General features: G+C 39.3%; 1 protein-coding gene across 9 annotated transcripts in view; it reads right to left on the reverse strand.

Moving 5' to 3' along the window:
- The window catches only part of PALM2AKAP2 (PALM2 and AKAP2 fusion), a 399047-nt gene that overhangs the window by 236998 nt on the left and 146793 nt on the right, over nucleotides 1-15256 (reverse strand). For 8 of the 9 annotated variants that reach the window (XM_036239052.1, XM_016129981.2, XM_016129979.2 and 5 more), the window contains one exon: nucleotides 6240-6320. In XM_036239052.1, the coding sequence (XP_036094945.1) occupies nucleotides 6240-6320 (81 nt within the window). Of the gene's footprint in view, nucleotides 1-6239; nucleotides 6321-6413; nucleotides 6462-15256 lie in introns of those variants that run through there. The other variant, XM_016129977.2, reaches the window with a different exon arrangement.

Genomic DNA, 15256 nt, shown 5'->3' on the forward strand with positions numbered 1-15256 from the left:
ATATCAAGGAATTTATCCACAGTCACACACCTAGTAAGGTATGGATTGGAGATCTGAAGCCAAACAATGCCCTCTGCTATCCAGCCTCTGCGTCAGGCCACCCAAGAATCTTTTATTTTTATTTTTCCTCAAACAGAATTTATAAAATCGTCAGGCACTGCTCGCTAACACGGATAACTATTTTCCAGCGTCTCTAACAGTGGATTCCATACTGATATTCTTTCTCCCACTTAACTCTGAGTCCCTAATAATCAGGGGCTGTATCTTTTATTGGTCCACAGAAGGACATGCAAGGTTATAATTGGTGATAATAAATATCTGCTGAATGAATAAATTACCAAAACACCATGCATATGCACTATATTTTAGCAAATATAAAATCCTAGGCCAAAATGACTTTAGAGGTTATCTAATCAAACTCTCCCCCTCCACAAGACTTATTGAAATGTCATCAACAAATAAAATTATATTTACTTAAAGTATATAACATGATTAATCAAATCCTTTAATCTACAGATATCTGAGATTAAGCAAATTTTCAAGGTGATCTAGGTAAACAGTGAGGGGTATTTAGGATAGATGGGGGAGAGTGGAAATTGGGAGATGAATCAGAAGTAGTAACTTCCCAATTTTTTTCCTGATCGTTTGTAATTTTTATAAAGGCATATGTAGCAATCTTTTTACTTTATAGTTCTGGCTCTGGTGTCATATATAGATAAGACTTCCTCACCCTAAGATTATAAAAATGTTTAACTGTAACTTGTTCTCATATTTCTATGATTTTACTTTTTACTCCGAATCTTTCATTCACCTGTAACTGACACGGACTGTGTTAGTGGGTGATGGTCAGAACCTGAATAACTTGAACTTTGTAATAGAAAGTGGATTGAACGCAGGGTGGAGAAACAGTTGTATTTGTCTTCTCATTCATCCGTGTGCTTCCTCTTTTCTCCTGGAACACTTCTCTTCCTCCCCGCTGACTCTTACTAAGATCCTGGTTTGGTTTTGAGTTTTCGTTACCTGATTCAGCCCACACAGAAGCTGACCCAAGACTTCTGACAGAAGAAACCAAGCCTTAATTTCCATTCGAGCTCTGCTTACAGGGAAGATGTGATGGGGTTAAGGATGAGAGGGGAAAGTCCCTTTACACTCTGCACCCTGGCCTTCTGTTCAATATTTTAAAGTTTGAGATTGGCCTTTCACACATACTAATAATTGCGAAAGTCTAAAATTAGTGCTAAATGTTCACAATAGTGAGAAACACTGTGATATCTTTGCTTTAAGGTGCCTGATATCTTCGGGCTATTCAGCCAATGACTTTGGTGGGTTGACAATAAGTATCGCAGAGTCAGAATTCAGTCTCTATTTTGTTTTGTTTTGTTTTGATTTAGTCCTCTTGAAATAAAAGGCTGTGATTTAAAAAATATAATGACAATTTTCATAGCTTGGATTAAAGAAACAACTCTAGTCAGGGTTCTCTGCTCATAAATAAGTAAGTCCAAGGCAGCTTATACATTCAAGATGTGGTATTAGTAATTTGATTCTGACATTGCTGACTCTGTCACATAAACATTTATAAATGTGACAGTCCCGAAAGAATTTATATGGCAATATGTACTGAGTGCCTACTCTGTGCTGGGACCTTGAACCAATAAAATAGACAAATCTCTGGCAATTCAACCGAGAGGCAAGAGGGACTATATTACACTCACTCTGTTCTAGTAGACTGTAACTGTTGATTTATATTTTAAAACTCACATTATTGCAAGACACATAATAAAAACAATAAATAATTGTTTCCATGGACTAAAAAGTCAAAACAATTTTTTCAAAAGAAAAATAATAATAGCTCTTGCCTTATGAAATCGTATAACGTGTTAAAAACCTAGGGGGATTAAATGAGGCCGTGTTGGCATAGGAATGGCAGATTATGGAACAGAATGAATCCACAAATGGTGGACTTGAGGATATGTGAGAAATATGCGTGTGATCAAGAAGACATAGAAATCAGTGAGGAAAAAGATGAATTAAATAATACATCATGTTGAGACAACTGGTTTACCATCAGTAAACAGTAAAGTTATTCCTACCTCTTACCTTAGAGGAAAATAAACTCTAGCTGGATTAAAGCTACTAAAGTAGAAGAAACATTACAGGTAAGTGTTTGGAAGGAGGGTGTTCTTTCCAAGGACAGCATCAAAGTCGGAAATCATAAAAAAAAAAAAAGAATGTTAGATTTGATTTCATAAGAATTACAAAGCTTTGTATGAGAATTGTAAAGAGCCCATATGTGAAAAAGAGGTCAAGGCTAATGTATTTTGGTTACAAATGTTAATATAATTTCATTTTACTTACAGGATGATGAGGCATGTGGACAAGAGGTATATATTTTAATTTATAAAAATATATTGGGGAGAAAGCACAGAAGGATATACCCATGTGGGTTATATCTAGGGGGTGAGTATGCAGTGTTACATTTTTTCTTTATATTTTCTTGTGCTATTACAATTGCCTACTGGTCCTCTACGTGGGCATTTCTTGGAGATCACATAACAAATATTAGATACTAAATACAGTTAAGGATCTTGTAAGAAGAAATCTCAGTTTAATTCGTCCAGGACTTCAAAGTATCTGGAGGTTTTCTAATCACTGGGGTGTAGCAGCTAATATTTCAGCATTTGGTCCTTTATTGCATTATAGAATTTGTTCGTTGTCCATATATACAGTAATAATATTCCATTTTCTAGAGTTAGTGTATAGCCCTAAATATTAGCAAATTTATTAGTCAAATATACAAGTACCAAAATTATTGTCTTGCATTCTATTCATTTGCTTTGACAGACTACTGAATTTGTCTCAATAATTCACATCTCATTGCATGAGAATTAATGTCCATAGACTATTTGATCATGAGAATTACAATTTAATAAATGTGAAATCTAATTATATTGCTTTTCCACCTGACTTTGTACTGAGAATCTTTTTTTCATAGGGGTCATCTGGGATTTTGTAAACTTGTGAAATAAATAGGAATTACTGACATATTCCTAATATTTTCTACTTCAAGGAATTACCAATAATCACTGCGGCATGTCTCCATGAATTTTTCTGGAGTCCATGAAAATATACTTAGAGAGACAGTAAGGAAGGTAATCGACACCCCTCTAGACAAATTATTCAAAAAGAAACATTTCATTTGAAAAAACAAACAAACAAACAGTATCTTAATTATATTAACATTTGTAACCAAAATACATTAACCTTGACCTCTTTTTCACATATAGGCTCTTTTCAATTCTCATACAAAGCTTTGTAATTCTTATGAAATCAAATCTAACATTTTTTTTTTTAATGATTTCTGACTTTGATGCTGTCCTTGGAAAGAACAGACAGCCCTGGTATCCAACCCAGGGTCCCTCACTTACAATCTCTATGTTCTTGGGCAAACTACTTGACCTCACAAGTTTGTTTCTCTCCTGCAAGACAGGGAGAGTATTATCTGCTTTGTGGTCATCATTGAGGGGGCATATTTAAAGTACCAAGCACAAATTACGCACTCAAATAAAATATGACTATTATTGAGAGTGGGCAAGAGGATGCACAAGGCTGCCTGCTGCACCAAGGAAGCTGGCTGAGTCTCCACGAAGAGGCTCACAGAGGAACTATAACCTCAATGGATTTACTACTATTTAGGAGCGAGGCTGCAAACTGAGTGATCGTAGGGAAGATGACTCACGCCATTCAAGTTCATATTTGAAGTAGAACATATTCCTTTTTGGTGCCCAAAGTGATCAAATCCCGCAGTCAGGCATCCCTTATATTAAAATAAATGGATTATTTTGGGGAGGATGAACTAGTACAAAGAGGCAGAGTTGAGAGGGAAGTTTCACGTGGGCAATGGGGAGGACGAATGACTGTCCTTGCCTCATTGCAGACTCCAGCTCACCAGTGCATAGAAACTCAGGACCTCCCAGAGCTGGGGTCTCTCTCCAGGATAAGTACCAGAGAAACCACCCTGAGGCCCTCTGGGCTTTCCTTCATCATTGCTCAAGTCTGGCTACCCACCCTCAATCTGTCTACGTGGGTCTTCCCCAGAGGGAAAATCACAAGGCACTGGTTTCCATTTATTGAATCACCATCGCTTCTAGTCATTTCTTCCCCAAGGTTACAGCAAGATTACCTTGGTCAATGTGCTGAGTGTTTCCTTAGATAGCCACAGAAAATGAGAAATTTACCAGGATAACCATTCAAAAACCATCTGATTCCCTTGTCTCCCAGTCCTTGAAGGAATCTTACTGCTTCCCCATGTAATACTAAGTAATTTTTAGTGTTGTTTCTGTTGGTTGGATGGAAGGATGGGTGGATGGTTGGATGGATCCACGGATAAATACATGGATAGATACATGGATGGATACACAGATGGAAGAGAAATAGACAGATGGACTATGAACAGAATATTATAACACCGAGCTGAACACTAGCAATGAATGAGTGTTTGGCATCTTATTTGGCTCCCAAAATGATAAGAAGTAGGACAAAAGAAACTTGATCTTCTCACATATGTTTATTGCTTGACTTTTGATTCAAGGAACGCAAGAGCAACAAACCACATTGACCTTAAAGAGGAGACAGGTTGTCTAGTCAAAAACAGCCTCTCCTCTTTTAGTCCTCTTATTAAAAAGTGCACATTTAACCAAGAATTCAGTGAGGTTTTAGTATATTTTGTTCTCTTATAAAGAGAGTTGACTGTACTCAGAGCTGGAGACCCAGCTCTGTCCAGATTGACCTTGAACAATTCACTCAATCTAGTATGTGTTTTTTCAGCCCTACTCTCTGTAAAAAGAGGATACTAACTTTAGCCCTCAATCCTCCCTCGGAAACATTCTAAAGAAAGAGCAATGGCATATGGGATATACTGCAAGCTTCTACAAAGAAAGGTTCGTAAATGAATTTACATGATGAGCAGAGAGAAAAGGGCAATGTTCTCAGTATCATGCTGCTTTTCTTTTCTTTTTTTTTTTTTTTAAAAAAAAACACGTTTCTCTGGCTAAAGTTAATGGCAACTGATAAAAATGCTAAGCAGATTTAGGTCATGCTGCTATTTGAAATAAGCCGCTAGCTTGCTGATGATTCACATTTTCAGGACTCATTTAGCACAGCCCCGTCTTCTAGAGAAGAATGGGAAACGCAACCATAAAGGTTCACCTTGTTCTTAAAAATCTCAAATAATCGACAGCCGGCATCACTCTGAAAGTCAGCCCCACCTTCCCAACCAGCCCTCTGAGCAATGCAGTTCTATGAATGCAGTGTCACGGCAACTTGAGGAGAGCAGGAGGTTTGCCTCCGAAAGCTCAGGAGCCCTGGAAGGCAAGCGGCAGCTCCCGGCTGGCCCCTGGAATGTGCTCGCATTATTCCCGAGCCTGCAGAAAGCAACATTCTGCAACCAGTGGAGCCCTTGCGACAGTGACAGAGCTCCCTCCTGAGCTGTAATCAATTACGATGCATAAGTGCATCACGTTTTAAAGAGAAATAAATAAATAAACAGCTTGTGCTCCCTCCTCTCTTTAACTTCCTGCAATGGAGACCCGACCAAGTCAAATCACTGAAACGCTGTCTTTTGACCAACTGCTGGCTCTAATCAAACACTTCCGAAATTGTTGATGAAAACGAATAAATAATTTGAAATTCACGGGGTTGCTCCCTTATCACATCATACTGTTTTTATCTCCCTTTTCTCCAAAATGAGAAAGAAAACTATTAATATGTTTAATTTCTAAAAGAACATTATGTTAAATGTATCTATGGGAACCTCTGAGCAGACACACACACACACACACACACACACACACACACACACACAGAACACCTGTGCACTGCAGACACAGCCCCGGAACACTGCCTCGCCCACCATGCGGGGATTCTTTTCCAATTTCTATATATATCTGCCACATTTCACATGCACACAGCACCCCCCCTCCCCCAAACCTGTACACACACACACACACACACACACACACACACTACAATCTCATCATGTTTGCAGAAAGTGAATGCTGTAACAATGCCCTGAATTTGAGAAATTCACAAGAAAAGCCAAGAGATGGTTTCCTGACTGAATGAAAAAGGGCCAGCTCAGTCCTCGGCAGCGCCTTCACGCCAGGGCAGGCTCTGCCCAGCTCTCTGCAGTGTGATCTGCATGTCTAATAATGGAAGGGGTTAGTGGATCAGCAGCCGCTTACCTTGCAATGCTGCAGCAGAAGTATCTGCTCGTCAAGCTCTTGTCGCTTGCCTTCTATTTCAGTCTGCCTCTTTCTTTTTTCCTTGAAAATAAAGAGAAAGAGGCTGTTAAGAGTGGGTGGGTGTTGACTCCAGGAATTTTAAGGCAGGAAGCAGCAGCAGCAGCGGTAGCTCACATCTGTACAGACACTTCCAGAGATACTGGGCATACGCACAGTGTCACCTGCCCCTCTGTGTCTGGGTGTGTTGCAAGCAGCAGGATTCTCGTAACATGTCTGCTGAGGGCTCAGTGAGTGGGAGAAATTTTCCTCACTCAACCAAGCTGCAACAATTTAGTCCAGAAGAAAAGGCGGTTTCTACACACACACACACACACACACACACTCAAACACACACACGCACACAGAGTCAGGTCTGTGCAGCGTTAATTTGGAGACAAAGAATAAAAATGTCTCAATCGAAAACACAGAGGCTGCTATAGACTGCAAATACTATAGAATAAAACAGTGGGAATTCTAGGATAGATTTCTTTTATTGAACTCATATACATAAATAATCCAAGGTAATTTCATTTTGTAGGACAAATCATTCAGTTGGGTATTCCAAACAATGCAAATTAGATGAGTGATCTTTCTTCAGTTAGCCTTGGGTGTGGGGAGCATTAGATGTGGGTGGGGCTCCCCGAGGTTCCAGTAAATTCTGGGGTTGGTCTACCTGAGTCCAACTCACAACTCTACTACTTGCTACCTGTGTGACCTCTAACAAGTTCTTTTACTTCCAAGTTCTTTTACCTAAGTCTCCCTCTTACATGAAGAAGAGACAATAACTGTACCTAACCCATATGGCTAGGACATAGGCTAAATTAAATGATACATGCAAGGGACCTAGAACAATGTCTGGCACATAAGTAAATAATGTAATTTACTATTATTCTTATTGCCACATAGTTATGTCTAGAGAATGCTTAGAAACCGGTTTTAAAGGGAGGTATTTTCCTTGTATTCACAGCATAGCCTTTCGGTTTACTTTTCTTTTCCACTCTTTGCAAATGTAGACAATAAACCTCATATGAATGTGATTCATTTACAAACAGAAAGCCCTTCCCTTACGATAGCATATTTATCCAATGTTTTCTTTCCAAAGTACACAGTGCAGGGTTTCCTGAGACTTTCACTGCATCGGATTATTTACTTTCACTCACATAAGCAGAGGAGACACTTGTTAGACAAAAAGTAACAGCATTTTACAATACAAATGCTAAATTCTAGAGAGGACAATAACATAGAAGCCTGGCGGCTGTGCTCTGTGTTAACAGAAGCTTTTATTTTTTGTTGTTGCTGTGTTTCTGGGGTGCGCTTATGCCACCGCTATTCGAATCAACACAGTAATAATGTGTGCCATAACCAAGTTCTTCGGTGCAATACACAGACTTTTAATAAATATCTTCTTCTAATATTTCTGGGACACGATATCCAAGTCAGAGACATAACCTCTTTGCCAAATCGAAGCCTAAGAACATTTTTTAGAAACTGACTAATTTACCAAGGAATTCCAATCAGGAGTGTATCACTGATGCTGCTTAATCCAAATTTGTCTAAGAATGTACAATATGTGATAGGAAACTGGGAATATGAGGTTCCAGTGAGGACAGCCCACATATCCAGCAACTCAGAGCCACCATGTGATAAAGCAAGGACTTCCAGAACCAGCCACTGCCCTTATATTCTAGGATTTCTCGAGAGTAAGTTTACTGGACTTTATCATTCATTACCGCTGGCTATCAAGACATGTAAATGTCCTACATTTAAATCAGAACCAAGATATAGTATATTAAGAATATAAGATGCTGATGACTCAGTAATTCTGTAAATGTTGATTGAGTGCTGCGTATTTGTTATAGATTGAATGTTTGCATCCTCCCCCATATTCGTATGTTGAGACGTAACTCCCAAGGCGATGGTAGTAGGAGATGGGAAATTTGGGAAGTGAACAAGTCATAAGGGTGGGGCCCTCATCAATGGGATTAGTGCCTTTATAAAAGAAGCCCCAGGGAACTCACTCACCTCTTGCCCCATGAGAGAACACAGCAAGAATACAACTATCAATGAACCAGGAAACAGGCCCTCACCAGACACCGAATCTTCTGGTGCCTTAATCTTGGACTTTCCAGCCTCCAGAGCCATGAGAAATAAATTTCTGTTACTTATAAGCCAACTAGTCTAAGATATTTTGTTATAGGAGCCTGAATGGACTAACGCCATGTTCTAATTACACATCTGGAAATTTGCAAAACTTTCCTGAGCTATCCTACCTCTGTGCCTTTGTTCATAGAGCAAGTCTTCACTTCACAGTTGCCTGCCACCATACTGATGACCCATGCCTTGAACAGACACAGAAATATTATCAGGTGGTCAAGCTGTGAACCTTTACATGCTCTGGCAGTAGACTCATTGGTGATCACTGGCATACATGTGATCATAGAAGATGCGGGTTTTAAATGAGCTCTTTAAGAATGGGTAGGAATTAGGAGGATACAAATTAATAGGAAGTGCATTCCAGGAAAAAATGCACTGTGCAAGCAAAGGTAGAAATGTACTGCATATTCCGGGGACAATGAGAAGGGAAATCTAACTGGGGTGCAGGGCTTGCCTTTAGAAATACAGGTCAATGTCTTAGATCATTGAAGGCCCTGAATGCCAGGCCAAGAAGTTGTGCTTTTATTGTATAGAACATGTAGCATTATTGCAGGGTTCTGCGCAAGAGAGTGATATAGTGAAATGGCATTTTAGAAACATTAATCTAGCACTGACGTATAGCGTGGATTAACAGGTAAATTATAAAGTCTAGGGTCATGAACTACACGACCTACATGCTAGTAACTCACAGATCTTTTCTTTCAGCCTAGATTTCTCCTTTGAGCTCCAGACTTCCATATCCAGCCGCCATCTGTTCATATCCAGTCCCTAAAACTCAACCCTTGTACTCATCATTTCAGCCATCTTTCCTCCCTTACTCTCACATCTGTGCACTCTGTCTTCCTCATCTCAGCAATGATTACTCGAATCAGAAATCTTAGTGGTCCTAGACACTTCACGTTCTTGAAACTCACGTCCCGTTGACTGTCATTTCCCACGCCGTCTGCTTCCCCACTAGACCCTTTATTATTACCTTAACACTCCCTCATCTCACCACCTGCACGTGTAGTATTTTTAGCACTCTGTAGCACTTAACTGCTTATACTCCACTTCCATCTGGATTAGTGCAATGGTTTCCTCATGAGGAAGACATGTAATCGATGCTTGGTAAGTCTCTCTGAATGAGATACTTGCTCTCCTCTGATCATGTTTCTGTTTGTCCGCATCCCTCACTCAAATGCATTAAGAGTTTGCACTCAGGACTTCAATGGCAGTAAAATGTATCAATGAAAATACATTAGCCATCAGTCTATAAAACCAGAAATGTCTTTCTGTTGAAGACATTTAGCCCATATGGAATAGAGTGTTATGGCTAGGCATATAAGAAAACAGTTGAAAAAGCTGCTTCCGACAAAGACTCATGGAAATCTCATCCTGGGGAGAAAAGCTGGAGGAAGTGGAAATCCCAGGGAAAACATAATGAACTGACAGTAGCAAGCCATTCAGGGGCACTGTGCCTCAAGAGATGTCTGGAATGAAGTGATCTCACCCCATTAGGAAGACTTCCAGACCCTTCCACTCTCTGGGAGGCCTAGCTAGCTACTTTCATTGTCTTTCTGTAAATTATATATTTTCCTGGCAAGAATCTTCTGGAAGTATTGCAACATTGTGAAACTGTAAACTCCTAGTACAGTAAGGAGCACCCACGTAGAATGGAACATGCTCTGTCCAAAAGTGGTTACGAAGTATGATGCGAAGAGAGGTATTAAAAGTAGCTAAGACGCCATTCATCATTTTTAACATTTTGGTGTATTTCCTTCTAGTTTTTCTGTGAGTATAACTACAGATGCATTTCTCTTTTATAAAACCGGCATTATATAAATTTATGTATACAGTGATTTTAAATATATTAAACATTTTTTGTATCATTTTCTTTTAAAACAAACAAACGAATGGACAAATGAAAGTAGGTAAGAAGCGTCTGCACACCTTTGCCTGCTTCAGGCAGACTCCTCCCTCTTCTCTCCTGCTGCCTCCAGTGCAACCCAGGTGTTGGAAAATGCAAGAAGGCGGCTGGGGGTGGGGCCCAACTGAGTGTGAGAAACTTGGGGAGAGAGAAGTAGCTGAGCAGGGAGGGCAGTAAGAAGCAGAGATAACAGTGTTTTCTTTCCTCTGCTGAGGTTCGTTCTGACTAGAGCTGATGATACCTAGAGCCAGACGACCTAGTCAAAGCACTACTGCCATTGAGATATCCCCAAATTTAGATGAGAGAGGGAAAAAAAGAAAATATGTTAAAATTTTAAATGTTGCGATCTTTTCTCTAGCTATTATGGTTAGATAGAGAGAATTTTGCTTCGAAACCTCTCACTGTGAGCTAAAGGAAATTGTGTGTTCCTCCCCCTCATGCAGGCTTTTGAGTGACTTTGGGCCAGCTGGTTCCTAGGCTCACAATGCAGAATCAGAGAAAGGGGTAGAATGATGAAAACCTCTGGAACCAGACTGTTATAAACAGCCTGCACTTGGAAAGGGAATGGGGCATATGGTAGATGGGGTGGAGGGTAGGGGAAACCAAAGATCTAGAAAAGAAGAGATGAAGTAAAAATGGCCGCAAGGTCTCGGGGACAGTTTTGAAGTTAAAGAGTTTAAAAATAAAGGAGTTGAGGTATTAAGACCAGAAAATTAGGGAGAGAGACTCTCAAGATATTTTATTGTAGCTTATAAAATGAATCCTCTCTGATGCTCTCCAGTAAGGATACTGGACTTTTGCTTTCTGGATTGTGTTTCTTTGAACAAGACTTCACGCTGAAACTGGATCGCCAGGGTACCAGGTTTTATATAGGTTATGTATGTTAGGAAGTAAGGTGACATTTTGAAAATTAAATTATAGAAAATCAACGTGCAAATAGGGACCCGATGAGCTTTTTCTATTAAGGAATCAGAATGTCATCTCAGTCATGGTTGGATTATAATTACCTGTTTAATGCTGCTGCACAACCAATGCTATTTACACATCTGAGTGAAGAAAAGGAGACTAGTCGGTATGAAAGCTGAGAAGCTGAGGGGTCAAGTATAAAAAGATCACGGAGGTACCCACTTGGCTTTGTTCAATTGCCTTTCCAGCTAACTTGAATGTTGAGTTAGCTTAGCAGACACATTCCCATTAGAAATCTGTTATCTGATCTCAATGCCATTAGATATTCAAGCTCTCCTGGCTCTGGCTTCAAGGTCAGCAGTCATGATTCTAATTATGTTCAGGCTTTCTAAGTCATTAGCTAGATGAATAGGTAATACTTGGTAAGCTCCTACAAAGTCCATCCACTGTAAATGAATAAAATGGCATTTGGGTTTGTAGATAGGGGTATTGAAAGCTAAGTTGGTATATGATTTTCTGATCCCACGAAACTAAAGAGCAGAACCTGGAGTCAGCTTAAAAGGCTTGGTCAAAAGGACAAGTAAACTAGATTTCCTGTGGTCACACTGTACCTCCTAGTTATGCACCCATTCAACCTACAACCTTTGAGAGAATTCTACAAATCTATTCATTCCTCATAGCCTGGCTTTGACCAGCATTTCCATTTAGGTAACGTCTCTTTTATATAGGTGATTACTTAGCCTTGAACTTGCCATGTATTGATAAAAGAAGGAACTATCTGCTTTGTTTTGTTTTTAACAGAAATTATAGTCAAGAGAAAGAAATTTAAATAGGAAAAGAAGTAATTGATTAGTTCAAACTTCACCATGGGTTTCTGAAAGAAGACTGTAATACCTAAAATCTTGAGAAATATCATAGAGAGTTTAGAGACAAAATTGTTATTAATTACACTGAACAGTTAATATTAGCACCAAGTCCGAAGCCTAATACAGGAGAGTTTTAGTTTAAAGTTTTTTATAGATACTTTATAGTCCATATGGATTATAGCTTAAGTCGATTTTTAATATTTGCTCACACTATTACTGTTTAAATAACTGTTTAACCATACAGCTATATTTTTGCTTTAACAGCCATAACATCAAATTCTTTACTAGGAGTGCTTCCCATCAATGTCCTCTGAAGACCAAGGAGAGTAGTCGGATATAGCAATAAAGAGGAAGTAAGACCTGCTTCTTGATATCATATTGATAAACCCGTTGTGGTAAAAAAATAAATAAATAAATAAAAATAAATAAATTAATTAAAAACCGAGCATTTTCTATATAGAGAAAATAGTAGAGAACTCAGCAAATCTCAAATGCTAGAAATAACATCATTAACTTCACCAGCAGAACATCATCTCCATATCATCGCTCTCAATGTATTGTGTTATTCCCACCATGAAGCCACATGAGCACTGAACTAGGAGTCAGGAGACCTGGCTTTAGGTAGAGGCTCTGCCACTAACCCCCTAGGGGACTTAGATGAGTCCTTTACTATTTCTGGGCCTTAGATTTTCCATGTGCAAAATGAGGTCGGACCAGCTTCGCTCTAAGCTCCACGAAGCTAAGAACGACTTCACGTTCTAGATTGTCACGTATGCACTTCCTGGCAAACATTTACATAGTGCTTACTCTGTGTGCCAGGCACCGTTCTGATGAATACATACTACCACAGTTACTCTTCGCAACGACCTACTGAGTTAAGCACTATCATTATCTCCATCTTACAGAAGAGAAAACCGAGATATGGGGAGATAAAATGATCAGGTCACATGGCTATTAAGTGTCAAACAGAATTGGAACCCAGCATGAAATAAGGAAATAGAAATAGCTTAAGGTACTACTGCGGAGTTTAAATGAAGTACAACAAAAATAGAACCAAGAGCATCTCCTGACAGAGTCTAGGGCCTCAATGAATGAAGGTGCTTGCTCTGTACCTGGTACAAAATTTTTGGCTTAGGATTTCGCCTAGGAAACTGCAATTTACTCATGGAACTAAAATTCAGTTCTGTAGCGGTTGAACCTAAAAATAATGATGATGGTGGTGATAAAAACAATAAAGTAATAATAATAATAATAATAATAATAATGGCAACTAAGCTAATTGACTATTGGCTATGTGCCAGGCACTAGTCTGAGGAGTCCCCCCAGTTTTTCATTTTATCCTATGAACACTCTGAGGTAGGTATCTTTATATGGATGAGAATGGTTAAGTAAACGTGTCCCAGGTCCGGAGCTGGCCAAGCGGGGGTGGCAATCCAGACAGTGTGACTCTAGGGCACTTTGTCACCAGCAGAGACAACTTTCGGCTCCTAACACTAGTTTAGCTCTAAGGGAACTGCATGTAGGGCACATGAGACACATTACCTCGCCACCTTCACGCATGTGCTAAAACCTTCCAGAACAAATGAGATGCTGATAATGCAACACATTCTGATGTCAAATCCCTCCCCCTCCCCAAACAGAAGGCCTCTTATGAAATCTGGGAGCATTTCCCAATTCCAAACAGAAAACAGGTGGGTGCTGAGTTGTAACTTTCAGTCATGCTTCGTGACCAAACACATTTGTTTATTTCAGTCCCCCGGAGGAAACATTTCAAGGGGGTCGAATGATCTACTAAGGAGAGCAAATGCAAAATATTTCTCTTCAATTTGTACTTTTCATCAGAGAATGACTACTGCAAATGAGGGAGCAGCTGGGAAAGCTCTCCGTGTATCATGTTGGACTCAGGAGTGGAGAGGACTCTCAATCTGGGACTTCTAAATATCAAAATAAATCTCCCTAAAATTAAGCGACTGGAAGAGTAAGGGGCAGAGGAGCCCACTAAGTTAGTTGACAATTCTGGGAAAATGTGCAAGGCCTGGAGGAAAAGTCCCTGGGCCGGACGCAGGTGTGGACACCGCGTGGAGCTCACACTAAGCATTTTTCCCATAGGTCCCTTGTGAGTCTCAGGGCAGCAGCCCACGGAACAGCAGAGGGGCTGAGATGCGAGCGAACAAAGCTGATGGTTGGATAGGCAAAACAAAATAATGTGCACACAAACAGAAAGAAAAGATGACCTGTGACAGTCTGATGATAACAAAGAAATGCAAACTCCAAGAAATTAGCATAATTCCAAACAGAGATGTACACGCCTTTTCTGACTTCTGCCTATCATGTTTCTGTTTGTTCTTTAGATGCCAATATCTGGTGAATATCTATATCTATCCGAAAAGTATAAAGAGGGAAATACAAATGGTTCAGATAAATACAGTATTTAAACACATATAAATCAAACTAATAAATGCGCACAGTAAGAACATTCAAACAACACACAAAGAAGAAAAATAAATAGCTGACTCTCCCTTCACCCCACCCCTGTCTATTTCATTCCTTTAAGTTTTATATGCATCTTACTTGGGAAAAAATACAAATATGCCAACCTATTATCCAGAGGAATCTTTTATTCTTTACACAAAAGTAATTATATACTTCCTGCTTTTCAGCTTACTTTCTTCTTATTTAGTGATGTACCTTCGAGATTTTTCTGTATCAGTATATGGAGTCCCACCTCACTCTGTAACTGCTGCCTGGCAGTTCACAGATATACTTTAATTTATTTCAACAGTCTGCTGCCGATAGGTTATTTAGCTGGTTCCCAGTGTTTTATTTGCTTTTATAAACAGATCTACAGTGAATCTTCCTCTGTGTACATCTTGTATGTACTTTTGTGAGTATATCCATAGGGTAAATTTCTAGCAGTAGAATTGCTAAATCCAAGGATCTGAGCATTTAAAACTCTAAAAAGCCCAAATTGTCCTCCCCAAAATATTTTCTCTGTGCTTTAAATGATAGAAATCTGAGTTGAAAATTAGATTCAAGCAACTAATAAGAATTTTGACAATTCCCCCCTTATTAGCCATATCCACAGTGACCCAGAGAGATTTTAAATGAAAGAAAATATCTACTTTGTTAATAACTACAAACTGTTC

This window comes from Rousettus aegyptiacus, unplaced genomic scaffold (genome assembly GCF_014176215.1).
Source record: "Rousettus aegyptiacus isolate mRouAeg1 unplaced genomic scaffold, mRouAeg1.p scaffold_m13_p_3, whole genome shotgun sequence".
Lineage (NCBI taxonomy): Eukaryota > Metazoa > Chordata > Mammalia > Chiroptera > Pteropodidae > Rousettus > Rousettus aegyptiacus.